The following is an 18,384-nucleotide window of genomic DNA, read 5'->3' as shown; positions in this document are numbered from 1 at the left end:
GTCTTTCTGGTTGACCTTTCAGGTTGTCCATTACGTGTCATACAGCATACTTTCAGGATAATGAAATCTATTGGAGCAAAGAAGATTTTTAAAGTGTTTCATTTTGATTTTAATTCTTTCAAAATTAATATTTTCTAACCAACATTAGAATGTAGTCTTTCAGCACTGTTGTTTCACATCATGTCATGATATTCTACTGAGGCCGTAAAGAAACAATTTTCTCTATCTTCTACTCAGAACTCATTTTGTAAATTAATTGAGTTTTGCTTAACTATGTTTTAGTCAGCATTGTTTTAACCGATAATAGCTTTTGGACTTGTCTTTGAAGGCTTAAATCTGTCATATTAGTATTCGGACTGTTGTATGGTTAACATTTACTAGCATCCAAGGTTTTCATGAGCAGTACGAGTTCACAACCTTGTTTTTGAGTAACTAAATTTTGAACAGTGGTTCAAACTTGCTTCTTTTTCTACACTTAATGAAGTCTGAACTGTCCAATTTTTGCATGATAGACTAGTTCTTCTGAATGACTGCTGATTTTTGCTGGGATAGAGTTAATTTTATTCATAGCAGTTAGTATGGGGCTGTATTTTGGATTTTGCTGAGAATGATGTTGATAACACACTGATGTTCTAGTTGCTGCCAAGCAATGCTTATATGAAGCTGGGAGGAGAGACAGCCAGGACACCTGACCCAAACTGGCCAAAGGCAATAGTCCATGCCATAAAACATCATCCTCAGTATATAAACTAAGGGAGTTGGCTAAAACCTCCTTCCCCACACCTGCTTCTCCAAGCTTTTTGGGATGCTTCTGTAGCAAATTCTAATCCCAGGTAGTAGCTTCATGAATTCTCCCGACCTCTTTACCACACACATTTTTTGAGTCAGCAGAATACTTGTCTTCTCAGAGCAGCTCCAATATACACTCAGTATCACTTACATTTATTTCCCTCACGTAAGTACAACAGAAAGAGAAAATGTTGAACAAACCCTTGGCACCACCATCACTTTTGTGTGGTTTTTTTTTTGTTGGTTTATGCTATAACTTATCAGTACTCGATCCTTTGATACGGGAGTCTCTGTGTTTCAGTATCTCTTGAGCGTCTTTGAAGTAAACAGCCAGTTTATTTTTTTCCTCTTTTCATTTTATGATCCTTTGTAATTGCATAACATTTTGTGTGGGAGCTGACTGGTTTGTCATTAATCAGTCATGTATTGACTAAACAAGTCTTAGGTACTTCAGAGGATTAGAAAAAGACCTATTGCTGTCCACAGAGATAGCAGCTGTAGCAGAGGTTGATCCTCATTTTCATGCTCACCTGTTAAGGAGCAGAAGGGAGCCTGGCCTTTTATATTCCATCCATGCATTCACCCACACATCAAGGACAATTCGGACTCTGGTTGCTGGCCCTGTGAAGACACCTTTTGGAAATCTGCCTACCTGAAGGAGATGGGAGTGAGAAAGGGGAGCCATCTCCACTTTTGTGTTTACTCTGGTCATTTTGACTTGGACCAGGGTGTTGCTCTCATACTCGCAAATATAATAAGAGTCAAGAAATAAATCATTTTGATAGAGTAGACAGACTTTTTAAAGTTACTCATGAGAGACCTAAAAATAGTTTATTTTGGTGGCTTTTTAGTTCAAGGTCTCTCTGATACTTGAAAGACAATTGCACACCTTACCAAAAATACTTATTTTGACTGACATTATCTTTCAAAAGTGTCAAAAGGACTAACGAATGTGCTGTATCTGTCCAGAATATACTTCATTCCTGACAAGGCCTTAATTTTAGTTGAAGAACAAGTATGGCACTTCTTACATGATGATCGTTGCGAGATACCCATGCTATACTATACTGGAATACCAGCCTACAGCTGGAAATACAAAAAAGGGGGAAAAAAAAATGAAAAGTTTAAAATACAGATTCTTCCACTAAAGCCATTCAAACAATGAGAAATTAAAAAACAATACTTAAATCTTTGACCAAATGTTTTGCTGGAATTGGGACAGAAGCCTAATTTTCTTAAATGCTTTAGAAAATGATAGCAAATTGTTTTCACTGATAATTTAAAAAGGAAAAATAGCAAGGTATTTTCCCATGTGTACATTGTTTAATATGCAGACATTCTTTCAATGTGGTTAATGAAATACTGTGTGCTGGTGCAGGAACAAAAAGTACACATATTGTCTCCAGCAGGATTCCAGAAGTGTGGGGTTTTTTCTGAGCCTTTGATTGTTCTGTCATTTTTAAACAGTAATCCTTTCATTCTGATTTTACTTCATCCTTTATTGTCTTACTTTCATTGTATTGATTAAAATCCCATTACTGTTAAGAAAAGCTTACTTGACTACTTGATGCCAGCCCCTTTATTATCTGCTAATCTGGTTTACAAAATCCTCCAAGGAATATTTTAAGTGTGGTCGTGAGTATTAGTGCATGGATTGTGATTATTTTTTTAAGAAGTACTCTTAGAAGAAATGTTTGGTACTTCTCATTTTTCTGCTCTGACGAGGTAGCATAGGTCTTTCAGCCTTTTACAATTCTATTGAATTATTTGGTAATTGAATGGAAAACTTCTTTCCTTCTTCAGGATATTCACTACTTTAAAGTGTCATTGTATCGTAATTTAAAACATGATTACTGCAAAAAGATTATGGAACAAAGTTGGGTTTTCTTTACAAATACAAGTCTTGCCTAATCTGACTTTACTGAGTTTTCAAAGTAATGTTTGTCCTTGTTTGTTTTTTTTTTTTCTTCTTCTCTTTTTGGTATAATTAGATTGTCCTGGATCATAATTTTTAGTGCATATCTGAGAATTAAGCAGTATTGTGCTATGCCTTGCTATCTGAGATAGTCAGCATCATTGGTTTCTTTTAAATAGCTCATTTATAAGATGAACAGCAGCTGTGTAAAAAGTCTTTGTTCCTTGAAGTAATTATAAGCACATTTAAGGGGAAGTTCTGGATTTGGTGGAATATAATTGAATAACTGATAATACAGACTCTACCACAGGAAAAGTGTAATGAGGATATTTTCCTCAGGTGAAAATCAGGTGCTCATGAGATTATTTGGGTGGGTTTTTTTTCTGTCTGCCTGCTAGACAGTACGAAATATTCCTATTTAATCATACCTTAATTTGGTCATATTTTAGCCAGTGGTTGATTTTCCTTGGTTACACAAACAGTGAGGGACTTGATTAATTTATAAATCTGTGTGATGGATTTGCCCTTAGCTGGGGACCAACTCACACACCCACTCACCCAATCCCCCACCACCCGAGGATAGGGGAGAGAATTAAAGGGGTAAAGGGAAAAAGGGACTTGTGGGTTGAGATAAGAACAATTTAATAACTAAACTACAATAATATTGAAAAGAATACTATATACAAATATACAAATGAGTGTTACACAGTGATACTGCCCCCCCACCCAATGTCCAAGGCTCAGCCTGTTCCCAGCTAACAATCCCAGAGAAGGGAGAGTCCCGAAACCGCACTCATGGACCAGAGATAACAGTCCGAGCGTCCCAGACCAAGAGCTGACCGGGGTGGGGGGAGGAAAGGCCTTGGGAGAGCGACCACCTGGAGTGAGATGACCCGGAGCAAAAGAGATCTGGAACCAAAAGGGACGATCTTCTGGAGGGTCCTCACCTATATACTGGGCATGACGTGTATGTTATGGAATAGATTATTGGCCACTCTGGGTCTCAATCCTGAACCTAAGATCAAATCCTGGGCTAGTAACTGGGGCTGTGCTCCCTCACAGCTTCTCCTGTTTGCAGACAGCCAGAGAAGCCGAAAGACCTTGGCAGCCGTGTAAACATCACTTTTTATCAGCTTTCTTCTGAGCACAAATCCAAAACACAGCCTCTTGCTAGCTATTATGAAGAAAGTTAACTCTGTCTCAGCTTAACCCAGGACAATATGTGATCCAATGAAATCACATTTAATGTTTACTAAACCATATTGCATTATGTTTGGAGTGCACCTATAACATTCAGAATCAGATACTGATAAATAATATGGATATCTTCCACACACCTAGTGATATACCTGAAGCTAATGTAATTTGAGAAAAATAGGAATAGCTCTTTATCATTAAATTGACTGGAATATACTGAATAATATGTATCTTATCTAAGTGTATAAAGTGAGAAAAAAGCAGCCTGTAAATTGCATGTAAGTGAGTACTTATTTTCTTTACAGTAATTGCCTTTAATCTTGGTTTTCAAATAGTTATGGATATTGAAGTATAAAACTGTGTGTAAGCAAATGTGTCATGTGCTGGGAAAAGAAACCAGAACAGTCTGATTTTACATTGTGTTACTGATTTCCAGAAAGAGAACCAGTTCCCAAATCCAAATGGTGTTAGTGGAAGGGATTTATACAGTGATACTGGTGTTTCAGTCAGGCTGCAGGGATTCCCTATATTCATATCACCTATTATCTCTGCAATAATTTTAATGACAGTTGCAGGATTTTCGTGCTTGGTCAGTGCCTGTTGAAGCCACCGGGAGTTTTTTCTGTTGGCTATGACTAAGGATCAAGCCTTTAGTGAATGGCAGCTAGAAAAACTGATTATCTGATCCCAGAACAAATGGATTTATATGACACAGCTATGTGTGGGTAAAGAAGAATGAGAAGATTGAAGCAGACTGGAAAAAGGTGACATTTGTACTTTTCTTAAAGCATTTGTCAAAACAGGTTATGTCTTTAGCAACACTCATCTGAAAACGACTACTTCAGGTTTTTTTATCTGGAGAAGCTGTCCCTTTCAGTGAACCAGAATGCCATTTCAGCAGTGTTTCATCCAGCTGTCACAGCGTCTGTGAAAGCAGATACTGAAGAGGGAAGTTTCCCTTGACAGCAGTGTCTCTGTATTGTGCATGTTTAGATTGATATACATATCTCTGAATGCATATGCAAGTGTAATTTGTGTATTTGTAAGTTAACATATCAGACGAGTATCACAGCTGCAAGTCTTGTGACAAGCTGTCCAGTATCTGAAACCGCTGTTGATCCAACAGATGTATTAAAAGGAGAAGGAATTGACTGTCAGTCAGAAAGCTTTTGGCATAGGCTCCTTGCAATGAATGGTAGCTACAACACTGCTTAAAACAGACCTTTGCAACTTGTCAGCAAATTATTTTTAATAATGGAGCCATGCAGTTAGTGTAATGATTTTGAATCACTTCAAACATTTAATGGTACCACATGCAATATCAAGCACAATAAATGTGACTAAATGCTTTGAAAGTCCTTTTAACTTAAATGACTATGAATCTGCTTAAAATATTTTCTTGACATGAAAAGCTAATAAAAGCTAATTGAGTTCAGAAAAGTAAAATATTAAAAACAATTTTTAAAGTTACCATCTGGTGTTAAGGAATGACTACGATCTGGGTAAACGAGTGATACAAATATATTTAAAATTACTGAGGTTGAGATTAGGATGATCTAGAGTATTATAAAATCAGTGTTGGGAAGGAAGTGGGAAAGTGGGAATTAGTGGATGGGAAGTTTCATATAGCCTGTCACTTGCCAACCTTAGCTTTGATGCTTTAAATCTTTACCTTCTCTGAAAAATCCTCAACAGACTGAAGAGACCAAATACTTGGATTTTGTCCTGTTCAGAAGATCAGTAGTGGCTTTCCTTGAAAGTGTGACTCCTGCTCTTCTGATAGAGAAGCCACTGTGTTCACAATTTTTCAGTACACTAATATTGTTGATTGGGTTGTGGGTGTCCTTAACCTGAACTGGAGGTGACTGCTGTTGCAGGATCTCCATCATAGAAATGCATCTTGCTGCTTTCCACCTGAGGCTGTGTGGAGGAAACTTAAAGATCTCAAGTGACTGGCAGTAGAGGGATGAATATCTGGTAACCCAGAAGTCAATTAGGAGAGCAAGAGGATTCTCCACACTGTTTCTACTTTACCTGGTCACCTCCAAATTACAAACTGCTCAACACTCATTCTCATAACAGATTATTTTACAGACAAAGGAAGTTAATAACCTTTATTTGCAGTTGGACAATGCAATTGATATGACACAAGAATAATTTTGCAAAGCTCGAATATCAGCTATTAGTAAAGGAAATCAGAAGTGGGATAGAAACTCACTGAAGTCAGAAGTTACTGAACTGAGTTGGGTGGAGCAAATCCTGAGCACGAAAAAAGATAACCTAAAAGTTGAATGTTGGAACAGTGATAGAAAACTGGGAGGTGCATTTTATAGACAGAAGTGCTGAGCAAATCAGATCAAGAGTGCTATTACCATGGCTACAGTGGTTTAAGGCATCAAGCACTCTTATTTAATGTGAAATATAAAGTTCTGAAATAAGCTTTAGACTTTAACAAAGTTAGTTCATCTTTTACTATTAAAAGGCATGGCAGAGAGGAAGAGAACATAGGTGAAACATGAGAAACATAAATGCTGTTTCTCATGGACTCTTCCAAAATTCTTAAATAGTTTTTCTTCCCAATGAATCCGTTAAGAATTGTGTTTTCCATTGGCTTCTCAGAACCAGGAGCTTATAGAGTTTTTCTTGCTTTGTTGTTGGTTTTGTTTGTTTATGGAGGTAGAAGAGCTTTTTGTTTGGTTGTTTGGTTGAGTTTGGTTTTGGGAGTTTTTTTAGACTGTCACTAACACCGAATTATATCAGTTGCTACAGCAGGGAATTTCATTCTAATACCTTCTCCTTTTACACTGCCTAACTCATTATCGCATGGATGGCAGAACGGTGGGCTTCTATTCATGACTTTTCATTTCCTGTTATTTTCACTTTTCTTCAGGGACCTGATTAAAAGTAGTCTGTGCTGGTACTTATTATCTCTAGCCTTGCTCTGTTGTGTTGTATTCCCTCTTGCTTTTTTAGCCCTTGGAAATTGATTAATTAAAGCTTTAGTGCATAAAGTAATAGGAAACATGAATTGTTTAGTTTATTCATTAGTGTGTTGTGGGAGACATAGGTCTGTGCTGTGCTCAGATAACTTTTATCAGAAATGATTACAGTAACAAGTACAGTTTTAGGTGGTGACACTGAAAATTACCTTTAAACACTTGACATGTCTCACAGTGACATTTCAAATCACGTACTGCTTGGCTACTAATTGTCTCTCCCTGTCTCACACTCCTCCATGTGGGTGCGTACGCTTGAGCTTACTGCTCTGTTGGTTTGCCGCAGGGTGACAGTTCCACAAGCTTTGATGCCCCTTTAGAGCACCAGTAACGTGAAAAGTGTCACAGGGCAGACAACCATAAGGAAGGAATTGTACAAACCCTGCCAGTAAAGTCCTAAAGAAATTCTGTATTTTTTCCACAGAGAAACGCTGCAGAAATTTGACATAAACAAAGCAGCCAAACAGTCTGAATGGACTGGTGAGAATAAAATACTCTGATTCTTTTAAGCATCAAGAGACACAGTATCACTAGATCCAAATGTTCAAAACCCATGTATCAGATCATGAAAGAGGTATCCTCTGGTATCTGGTGGTGTTCAGAAACTGTGGAGGGAGTATTTTATTTTTTATTCTCAGCGCTGACAGACCAATGTGTACATTAAAGCATGATCTTCCCACAGGCAACTTCACTGGCCTTTCCTTGTTCTCTGCTGCTCTCCAGAGGCAGATGAGATTGTCTCCACTTTGTCTTGATTGTCTCTGGCACTTTGGTCTCCACCTGCATCTTGGCTCTTCCTGCTCCCTCTGCCGCTGTTTCCATTTCAGTGTCCATGCAATTCAGTATTTCCCCAGGACCCATCATTACTCTGACAGTCATGATTAAGTAGTTTTCACCACAGCGGGGATGGTCCTGTTGCTGTGACAGTAAGTTTTATGGTGGTGTTGAACAGTGTCTTCTTTTTACTGAGCAGAGTGCTTCGTGGGGTTTCATGGACTGATTTGGACGTGGAGAAGATGTAACTCTCCAGCTTCCTCTGTGTGTTTATATGCACACTGCTCCAACACCTCCTCCACTGCTGACTTGATCCTTCTGGGAGGTGGGGACCTGTCCTGGTGGAGGCCACAGCACAGGTTGATACTGAAAATTTTGTGCCTTGTGCACCTTCTGTTTCCTTCACACTTTTACATTAACAGTGCTCTTCAGTCTCTGTTGCTGTTCTGTACAGTTTCAAGAGAAATTGCCTGTCGGATGGTCACCTTGAAGAAGATCATCCCACTTGACAGCCTTCCGTGATTGTTGAGCATTTTAACCTTTTGCCTGCAAGTATAGTAAGGAGATAGTGACCATTCTAGGACAGCTTTAAAGGTGACAGGGTAGGTTTCCTTACAAAGGTGAAAGGCAAAAATGTTGGGAGGCAGAGGACTTTTGTTCTTGAAAAATTTAACCAGAGACAGTGCAACTGGTGTGCCTAGGTACTGTAGGGGCTCTAGAACAACTGTTAATCTTCAGGAACCATGAAACTATTCTGACTGGTCCCATCTTCCTAAAATTGACAAGGGGAGCAAGAAAACTTTTTCCTCTTCTCCTGCTCTTTTACAGTCAGACATGTCTGTGATATTTGGATTGGAAAGTGTGCCACATACATTGCCTTTGAAGGACTTGTTGAACCTTATGGGGAAAATCTGGGATCTTACTTTAAGATCTGTTTCATATTAACATCTCTTTGGAGCTGTCCTGGTAGTTTCTCACGTGATGAACAGTCAGCCACAGTAATCGGACTTTTCTTACTCTCATTTCCAGCCAGACGATGATGAGCAAGTGCCTTCAATACAAATTGATGCACCTCCTGTACTGGCAGAACTGAAGTTGCCAGGAGATCAGCATATATTGATGCTGACACTGCGTATGACTAGGCAAATAGACAAAATTAATGTTCTCAAACTAATAGCTCTTCAGGCTATACCTCTTCATTATCTCACTTGTTACAGTAAGAAATACATCCATGTTCTGTCTGACATTACAGCATAGAATGTTTTTCATTCCCTGTAGTACTGTAAAATTGAGTAATCACTTCTGTTGTTAGTCTTCATAGCACAGTTGCTGATGATACTAATTCACTGTCTGTCTCCTCCTGCCAAGTCAGCATCCCTAGAAATCACCTCACCAGGTAATTGCTGGTACCTGTCAGTCTTCAGAGAGGGCAGCTCAGCTGAGCAGGAAGCTGCCAGCTGGGCAATGATTAGCCAAGGGCAGCAGTTAGACATTCATTGTCACAGCTGAAAAACTAACCAGCTGTTAGCATTTGCCTCAAAGATTGTCCTAACAAAGAGGAATAGAACAGACATCAAAAACTACCACATAGGCTAGATAGCTGATTTAAGCTTCTTTTTCTGCTGTCTCCAGCTGTTGAGTCATTGTGTGAGAGATGCTTAAACAGACTGTAATCATTTTCCTTTCTCTGAAAATCAGCAGGAGTCTGTCTGGTTGATGCTGTCTGAGGGGGAGATAAGGACCACGTAGGAATGCAAAAAGTTAATTGCTATGTATTGGAAGTTGGCCAGGAAGGTGTTTGACACTTGCTACTGGGGCTAGAAATATACAGCTACTGTGCTAGCCCTGTCACAGGTTCCCCTGTCTGACTTTGCCCACAAAGTGCTGTCTCAGCAGCTCCTGCCAGTAGGCTTGGGTGGAAGAGTTGAGTGCCAGTGGTGTAGGCAAACCTGGGATTTCTGTGTTCTGGTCTTTCTTCTGTCAAATAGGGGTATTGATGATTTGCCAGGTGTGAGGAAGACAAAACCACATGAAATATCTAGGAGATGTTAATAAATAAATCATCAATATCAGTGCTGGTGAAGATGGGCCTTTACATGAAGATCCCATATGTTGTACCCCTGGGGGAGTGGAGGGTACTTGAAAACATATGAACCTCTAATAAAATAGTTTCAGTCTTCATCACAGCTTTGTACATTGAATAATAAACCATAGTTGATTAGCACTGTTAATTAGCTGCAGTACTGAAAGGAGAAAGATGCAGCACAGGCATTTGGCAGGAACTTCTTCTGAAAAGTATCAGTAGCAGATCACCCTTTAAATTCCCCAGTTTGGTCTATGGTATTGGGTTTAGCTTCTCTCTTAGCAGATTCTTTGCAAGAGATATGTGTCTAATCATCAGCACTGGTTTCTGGGAAGAGAAGAAGCCGCTCTTAATTTATTTTTGTGACAGTTCCATTTTGGTTCCATTCAGGGCAAAATAAAAAATCATTCTTATGAAAGCATTTTCAGATGTGGAAATCCTAAATAATGCATGAAACATTAGATATTCTGTGAAAATTACCTCTGAGGATCATCCTTTTGGCTGCCATAGTGGCTCCCTTGGCTAGGGGATCACAGCATGCAACTATAGTATCCATTAAATATTTTTTCCCATTATTTCCTTATTTTTATGTTGGAGTGTGTGTCACAAAGTATATTTAGAACATATTAATTGTATGGTTTTGAGTTCATTCATTTGCCTACGAAATGCTGAAATTAATTAAGTTTTATTTAGCATTTTGACGTATTTTGTGCCATCTATGGATCTATAGCAACTTTTAAATATATTTTCTTTGAAATGGGAAATAAATGCTGAGTATGTAAATGAAAACCTAACCCTTACTGACCTCTCTTCATTTGTTTTAGGGAAACTTAGTTGACTTAATTAAATTAAAATATTTTTGTGAAAGACTGGTAGTGGCAGAAAAGAAATAGACTGAAGCTTTTGCAGTGTATAAACACTTTATCAGAAATACAGTGACTGGCCATTAGGTAGTTATACTGACTTTTTGTAAAAAGGAAGACTTTTGTTTGAAAAAAAGTCTTTTGTAGAAATAGTGACCAATGCTGCCAAAATGGAATGTGCCCTTGGAGACTGTTCTCACTGGATTGAAATATGGCAGAGAATCATAGAATGGTTTGGGTTGGAAAGGACCTTAAAGATCATCAACTCCCACCCCCCCTGCCACGGGCAGGGACCCCTTCCACTACACCAGGTTGCTCAAAGCCTCATCCAGCCTGGCCTTCAACACCTCCAGGGATGGGGCATCCACAGCTTCTCTGGGCAACCTGTTCCAGTGCCTCACCACCCTCACAGTGAAAAATTTCTTCCTAATGTCTAGTCTAAATCTACCCTCTTTCAGCTTAAAGCCATTACACCTCATCCCATCATGACACTCCCTGATAAAGAGTGCCTCCCCTTCTCTCCTGCAGCCCCCTTCAGGTACTGGAAGGCTGCTATAAGGTCTCCCTGGAGCCTTCTCTTCTCCAGGCTGAACAACCCCCAACTCTTTCAGCCTGTCCTCATATCGGCGGTGTTCCAGCCCTCTGACCATCTTTGTGGCTCTCTTCTGAACTCCCTTCAACAGAGAAAGTAATAATAAATTGATACATATTACATCTATGAGAGAAATTTTGGGCATAATGTATTGTGTTAGCTTGTTTAATTTACTAATTCACAATATGTGGCACCATCTGTATGGCTTTGCCTGGCTAGGTAAAGAAGATTCATGTCCTTTAAAGTATCCTTTTAGTGTCACGGTACTGTAGGAAGGTTTTCTGTATTTATTTTTGTAGTTTAATCTTCTAAAAGTTATCTTGCAACATTTTATCAAAATGTCATGCAAATGTGGCCTGTACAAAAAAGGACCATTAAAAATAAATTGTGAGTTAGGAAAAACCTTATTTTATAATTGAAGAATTAAAAATATAACATTGCAAAGTATTTATCTACAATCCTACATTTTGTTATAGATATTAGCCTGTATAAAGTTAAAAAATTAATCTGGTACCTCTGAAGCTTATTGAAAATTTGGGGGAGATTTGGGCACCTGGCAAGGGGTAACTGTAGGTGAGACTGGTCTCCCTGGGTTTACTCTGTAAAGGGAGAGACTCCATCTTTATCTCTTCTGTGAAGTGATTTAATTCTGTTATCTCCCTGTACTGATTATCAGGGGAGCCCCGAAGAGGTTTATTTCTGTGAGTACCCTTGCTGGAGGTGCCCTGGTCTCCCATTTCCCCCCTCCACCAGCGGTCAGTCCTGTAGCTGGTACACGGTGTCCATGCACTGAACTACAGTCTGGGCTATGCGCCGTGCAGACAAGTCGCATGTGGTCATAATCTTAAGGCTAAAACGTGGAAAAGCGATCCCGTTATGCTTTCAAAATTGTCTGAGGACCACGGGCTTCCTCTGGGGGGAAAAGCAGGGGATAATGTTTTCTTTCACAAAAGAGCTAATAATTTTACCTAATTTCTCTTTATAAGGCTTATATGCTCTGGGGTTGAGCCTGAAGGAGAAGCTTGAAGCATGTCCTGGGGAACTGGCAGGAGGATGATGGAGAAAAAAGCTGCAGGAAATTTTGTGTGGCCTTTGCATCATCATCCCCCTTTTTCTTGACCTCCATTTGGGAAGGTCCCTTTCCCTCCTGGACATCGGAGAGGTTGCTGGTGGTGTGGAGTGAGGTGAGCGAGCCAGGGACTGCGGGTCCATCTGGGCAGCGCTCTGCTCATGAGGGCTTCTGTTAAAACAGGATTAAGCCCAACCTATTCCAGTTGTAAATTGCATTCTCCCAGCAGATCTTCTTGTTGCCTCAACACTCCTGGAAGTACCAGGTACCTGTATGCTCCAACTAGTGTCTCCGGACTCTGGGGAATTTAAATAGACCCTTCCTAGTGCCATGTTCACATTTCTCTGTCATAGTGTTTTGCATGTTCACCCACCATCATAGCTGAAGCAGCTTTTTGGTAAAAAAGATCAGCATTGGTAAAGTCCAAAGGGGCTATAGGGAGTTATTGTCATATTTAATGCTAAAACCTTTTGCAACAGCAGCTCTTGGACACTTCACGTTGTTGCTGCTGGATCTCTTTTGTTCTGGTCTTTCACCTTTTTCACTGGCTAAGTCTGCAGGAGGATACTGACTATTGTGCTTTTGCATTTTGCATCAAATATTGGAATTCTGAAGTCTTGCTCTTCCTCCAGATTTTGAAGTTGTCCTGGTACTCTCCAGGAAGGGTTGGGAGATAATAAACAGACTGTCTGCAGAGACTGAAACAGTTCTGTTCACTGATGGCACGAATTTTGATTTGATAAGTATTTTGACCCTTTGAAGTGTTTGTGGAGTTTCCCTGAGGATTTGCTGATCCTTTCAGTTGAAAATTATCTGCTGCTTTATATATATTGAAGACATATTTTTTTTAATAATCTTGTAAATACTTTTATGCCTCTGATTTTCAGTAATAAAAATAAAAACTTTAAATATTCATATTTCCTCTGTGGTTCCCTCTCCTGGTACATCCTGTACATTTTAGAAGAGATACTGATCTCATGCTTTCTATTCCTATGTACAGAGGACCAACAGTAGTCTACTGGAAAAATACTGAGTTGAGTTACCAGCAGCCCTGGTCAATCAGGCTCATATTTCCTGAGAATGAATGACAGTAGAATTACACTGTATTTCAGATTCTATGGCACTCAGTGTACAGTAGCAAAGTTTATAAAATTAATGGGATATATCATAAAACAGCGATGGACTTTTACAGTGCTTTAATACACTTTTCTGATCCAGATCCTCACTTCAAATGTCAATTACATAATACTAGTTATAACACCAGTAATAATTATATAGAAATAAGTTCCAAAGTTCTATTAATATTTTACAGAAATTTTTAATGGTTTTTAAGTAGTATAAACAATATTGTTTTAGACACAATGATTTGAGATACATTAAAATCGTGCCCTGTAAACTGAAATTATTTTAGTACTGGTCTGTAACTTTAAACAAGTTTAAGTAATGTGGCTTTTCCTTCCTTCCTGAAGTGTATAGAAGGAATTTTGTTTCTGACTCTGATGTCAGCACATGACTGATACTTAGCCCAGGTTGTAGTCAGTATCAGCATAGGAAAATGTGAAAATACAGTGGCAAAGTAAATTACAAAAAGAAAGCAAGATAAAGCAATGCAGCTAATAGAAAGGATGAGTGTGATACCTGGGCCCCCTTTGCTGTCCTCTACTAGTGGTGGTATGGGTCTGTCTCTTTCTGAAGGCTGCATTTGTCAGCTTACAAGGTATTTGGGACATCAAAACCATTTTGGAGGATTAACTGAATGAAAATAATGTACAAGAAGTTTTCAGTGCTTTACAGATTTTGCTTTGGTTGTGACAAGTGACGTGCACATAAGTTTGTGTAGCTCACAAACAGAGCCTTAAGCCGCCTTTTGAAAATCCTCCAGACGCCCTGATCTTTCTTCACGTTCAGATTGCTGCTCTAGTTTCTTGACCTGAGTAATGGATGCCCTTGGAAGAAAAGCTGTAGGAATTTGTGATGTTATATATAGTTTTGCTAAAACTTGGAGTGGAAATAAAACCTTTCAGCCAAACCCCAGGCTTGCATCTCAAAACTGCAGGAAGACAGCCCATAACTTCATAACTGACGAGTTAGTAGATAGCCAGCATTGGCTTTATGACTGAATAGTAAATATGTACCTAGCATTGACTTTTTTACCTTTGGAGAATTTTTTGGTGATCCCAATAATAATATTGGTGAAGAGCTTGAAAAATGTCTGAGTTGAGAGCACTAGATGTGTTGTCTAATGCACGGACAGAAATCAATATTTTACTATGCTTTGTTATTAAGATCTGCTTGTTGAAATGAGGTAGTCATTTTTGACCTAGAGCACCCATTTGAAACTAAACCAACAGATATCTTCATTATTTTGCAAATTTTCCAGAAATATGTTGATGCCTTTTTTTTTTTTCTAACTAGCTATCACAACTGAAAACAACTAAAGCTGCATTAAATAGCACGTAGATGCAACATAGGTGTTTCTTTCTGCTATTCTTGCATTAAGAGTAAAGAATGCAAGTTTACAGTTTTTAAACCATCTTAAGCAAGAAGAATCTTCCACTCATGGTAAAACGCATTGCTGTGTGCAGAAAACCTCTGGATAGCCATGCTTGGAAATTTTTCTGGATAAGAAAACTCAGTACATTAAAATGTTCTGACAGGTTGTGTTGATATCAGCAGATATCGTGGTAGGGTGCAAGTAGGGACTTTCTTAAGTTTTCTGCCAAGTTTGGTTGATGCCTTGCTGCAGGAACAGCTCAATGTTTCCACTTGGAGATTTATTGAGAAATTTAATAGAAAAAAAAGTGGGCTTTTGCTAGTTGCACCATAACATGGTAACTTTTCAAAACCTTGAAATATTTCACTTTTTTTTTTGAAAATTTTTTTACCAGTAGTGTTTTGTATAATTTCTTTTAATCCGGGTGATTTGGAAACAAGCTAAAACATTTTCATCTAGAAGTCAGCAGTTAGACAGGACTTGGGCCAGTGTGTCCCAGTGATAGTGCCTCTTTCTTGGGTCAATAACCAGTCTGTAGGTGTAAGCTGTTCAGTCTGCAGATAGGAGGTTTCCAGATGTGTCTGCAGTACTCACCTTGATATTATTTTCTGTAATATCTGACGCTTTTATGTCACCATTTTGAAAAATTCTGACCCACGGCAGATTGAAGTGCAGGCAGCCTGTAAGCAAAGTGGGTTTTTTCTCTTCACTTTTGTTTTCATCAAATGTAAAAAGCACTCTAATCTTTGTAAGATTGCTCTTAAAATGAGATATTCAGTTCTCGTAACACTTGTGTTCTGTTTCTGCCATACAAATATCATACAGAAGTTGGATTGCATGCATCTTTGCAGTCATTTTATTATGTCATTGATTTTGTCTGCAGCTATGAATATTAGAAACATTTTTCTCTTTTGGAGTTCTGGGCAATCATTTGTATCAGAAGACTTCTATGTGTCCCAGCCTCTTGGACCTTTATGGTCAGCCAGGGGAGCCTCATCTGATCTCTTTCCTTTTGTTCCACAAAGTTCTTCCTCCCCTCAGCACTCAGATAAGCTTAGTCAATACAAGGCTCTATGGTTTGGGAAAAAGAAAATCTATAGCATGCCTTTGGGTATGAGTATGAGGTACTTCAGAAACAGGATGCTATGAGTCTGCCTAATAGTAGGTAAAATTCAGGGTTTATTTTTGGTGGCACTTGAGTGAGTTCCAGCAGTGCCTTCAACTCAAAGCTAGGCAGCCAAAGATGTTGCATGGTTTAAAGCCATGACATTTAAGTAGAACACAAACGTGCTCTGTATTCGTAGCCTTAATTCTGCTTTTAAAGTTTAATGACTGGTATTTATTTTGTGTGTGTGGCAGAAATCTCAATATAATGTGTTAATACAGCTAGTCAGGAAATTAATTTAATGGAGTCTTCATTTAATTATATTGGTTAAACTTCTGTTATAGATACATGACCTTTTGAAGATGAACTTTTAATACAATTGAAGACTTCTGTCATGATGAACTAAAGATGAGGTTTCTTGGTTTTTTGCTTTGTTTTGCTTTTTCATAACATGGGTCACATTTTAACTCAGGAAGAATACCTGATTCTCATGGTTGTGCAAGTGCTGATGACTGTAATGGCTGCTTATGTGTAAAACTAAAATTAAATTTTAATTTATATATGTGTGTGTGTGTTTAATGCTGTTTACAACTTGAAAATAAGGAAGACATTACAGTACCTAATAAGTGCATTTATATCTAACGTTCATGCTAATAATATGCTGGTCTAATATGTTATTACTGACCTAGGTGCTCTGGAAAGTTTTCTAGCTCTTCTTTAATTTCTAGGGGTTTTCTGCATATTGCTGCTGGAAATTTCAAGGGGAAAAAAACCACCTTTTTGCATTGAAACTTGAGCAGACTTTTCAGCCTGAAGCCCAACCAGCATTAGTTTCTAGTGGGGATTTAGCAATAAATGTGCTTTTGTCTCCTCTCAGCACAAAAGCTGAGATTAATTTTGCTGTGAAGTGTCTTTAGCTCTTAATTAAAACTGAAGTTATTCATCCTGGTAAGAGTGCTTGGACAGACAATGCCTAAATACCCTACTCTGTTGAATTCTCAGGTATTAAGAAGGATATACTGTATGTAGTACTTTTAACTGAAAGTCTGTGCTGTTTATATGCAGTATTTTAAGTTAATAAACAATTGTGCTGCAGAAGGAAGAGTTAGAATTGGAGACTGTTGTGTTAAATACAGGGAAAACAGCTGAAGTACTAGAATATTTTCTCATACCTAGTGGTTTTGGTAATGTCTTTAAATGTGATATCGTACAGTGAAACACGGGTATAATGATATGTGTAATGGAGCTGTTAATGAGCTAAAAGACTGTATTGTTGCAAGAAGCGATTTTACACGCCTAAGCAGAACTGGACTGAAGTAGTTCGCAGTCCTGTGTGACGTCATGGAAGGCTGCTGGAGCATGTTTTCTTACATAGATACTAAGTACATTTTGAATTAATTATCTTCTCTATATCTACTACCTGTTATATTTTATCAGCATTGCCTTATAGATGCTCATGGTTATTTTCTGTATTTCTCTCCCCCCCCACCTTAGTGGAATCGGTCGAAATTGGCCATGGGCCTCTGGTGGCAGCAGCATTTTGGCAGAATTTGGGACTTTGCATCTGGAGTTCATACACTTGAGCCACCTGTCTGGAAACCCTGTCTTTGCTGAAAAGGTTAGACTATTCAGTCAAATCCTGTTGTAAAAGATAAATCACATGTTGGGAGACTAATATCTCCGGGGAGAGATTTGGATTTTCCTCAGTTGTAAGCATTTGTCACAGGGGGTAGATACTTTCTAGGTGTTTCCCTAGTCACCTGGGGGTTTTTTTGTGTTATCAAGTCAAAAATCTGTTCCAAAACCAGTGTGATGCATCTTGTTGTATATAGCACTTACTCAGCCCCATAAAACATACCATTTCTGCTTATGTTCTAAATTAGTATCTCATTAAACAGTCAGACCGTAGAGCTTTCTTCTGTACTTCACCTGAATGTGGTGATAACAAAAATTGACATTATATTGGGGATAATATGTGATGCCTATGGAAGGCAAAGCACCATGGCTACCTTGTGTGATTACAGCAAGTTTAGTCTTTAAAATACTGTATAATATCACTATTATCAGTAAGGTTTATATTATTTTATAATATTTTATAATATTGTTATTAGCAGTGGTGTCAGAAAGCCCTTCTATTGCACTGACCTTTAAGAAATGTGCTTTGAACTTTCTTTGGGGAAAGAAAAAATAACCCAAAAAACATCCTTTGACAAAGCAGTTGTTGTACTTACTAATTCTTCCAAAACTTGATAACATTGTCTTCTGGATACTTTTTATTTACGTAAACCATGGAAAGTAACTCTTCTTGTCCTTCCCCCAATTCCCACCTAAGCAATTTTACTTTGCTTTTTGGTGCATATATAGTCAGCAAGTCATGTTCTTCCTATTACACTGTATCATTTATCTTCAGTGTTTTTTTCCTATTTAAAACTTTCAATTGCTTTGGTTTTGTATTCTTAATCCAACTGCCCTATGTTAGCTAAAACTGACATTATCTATCTAATAAG

The 18,384-nt window shown here is 38.4% G+C and overlaps 1 protein-coding gene across 1 annotated transcript in view; it reads left to right on the top strand.

Annotated features, from left to right (window-relative positions):
* Window positions 1-18,384, top strand: part of LOC104468056 (mannosyl-oligosaccharide 1,2-alpha-mannosidase IA-like) — a gene marked incomplete at its 5' end in the record, with an annotated part of 60,486 nt that overhangs the window by 15,357 nt on the left and 26,745 nt on the right. Inside the window, one exon of the mRNA XM_010082059.1 lies at window positions 17,372-17,495. Coding sequence (XP_010080361.1) covers window positions 17,372-17,495 — 124 coding nt within the window. The remainder of the gene's footprint in view (window positions 1-17,371; window positions 17,496-18,384) is intronic.

This window comes from Pterocles gutturalis, unplaced genomic scaffold (genome assembly GCF_000699245.1).
Source record: "Pterocles gutturalis isolate BGI_N339 unplaced genomic scaffold, ASM69924v1 scaffold11759, whole genome shotgun sequence".
NCBI classification, from domain to species: Eukaryota; Metazoa; Chordata; class Aves; order Pterocliformes; family Pteroclidae; genus Pterocles; species Pterocles gutturalis.
This window is presented reverse-complemented; position numbering and strand designations above follow the sequence as displayed.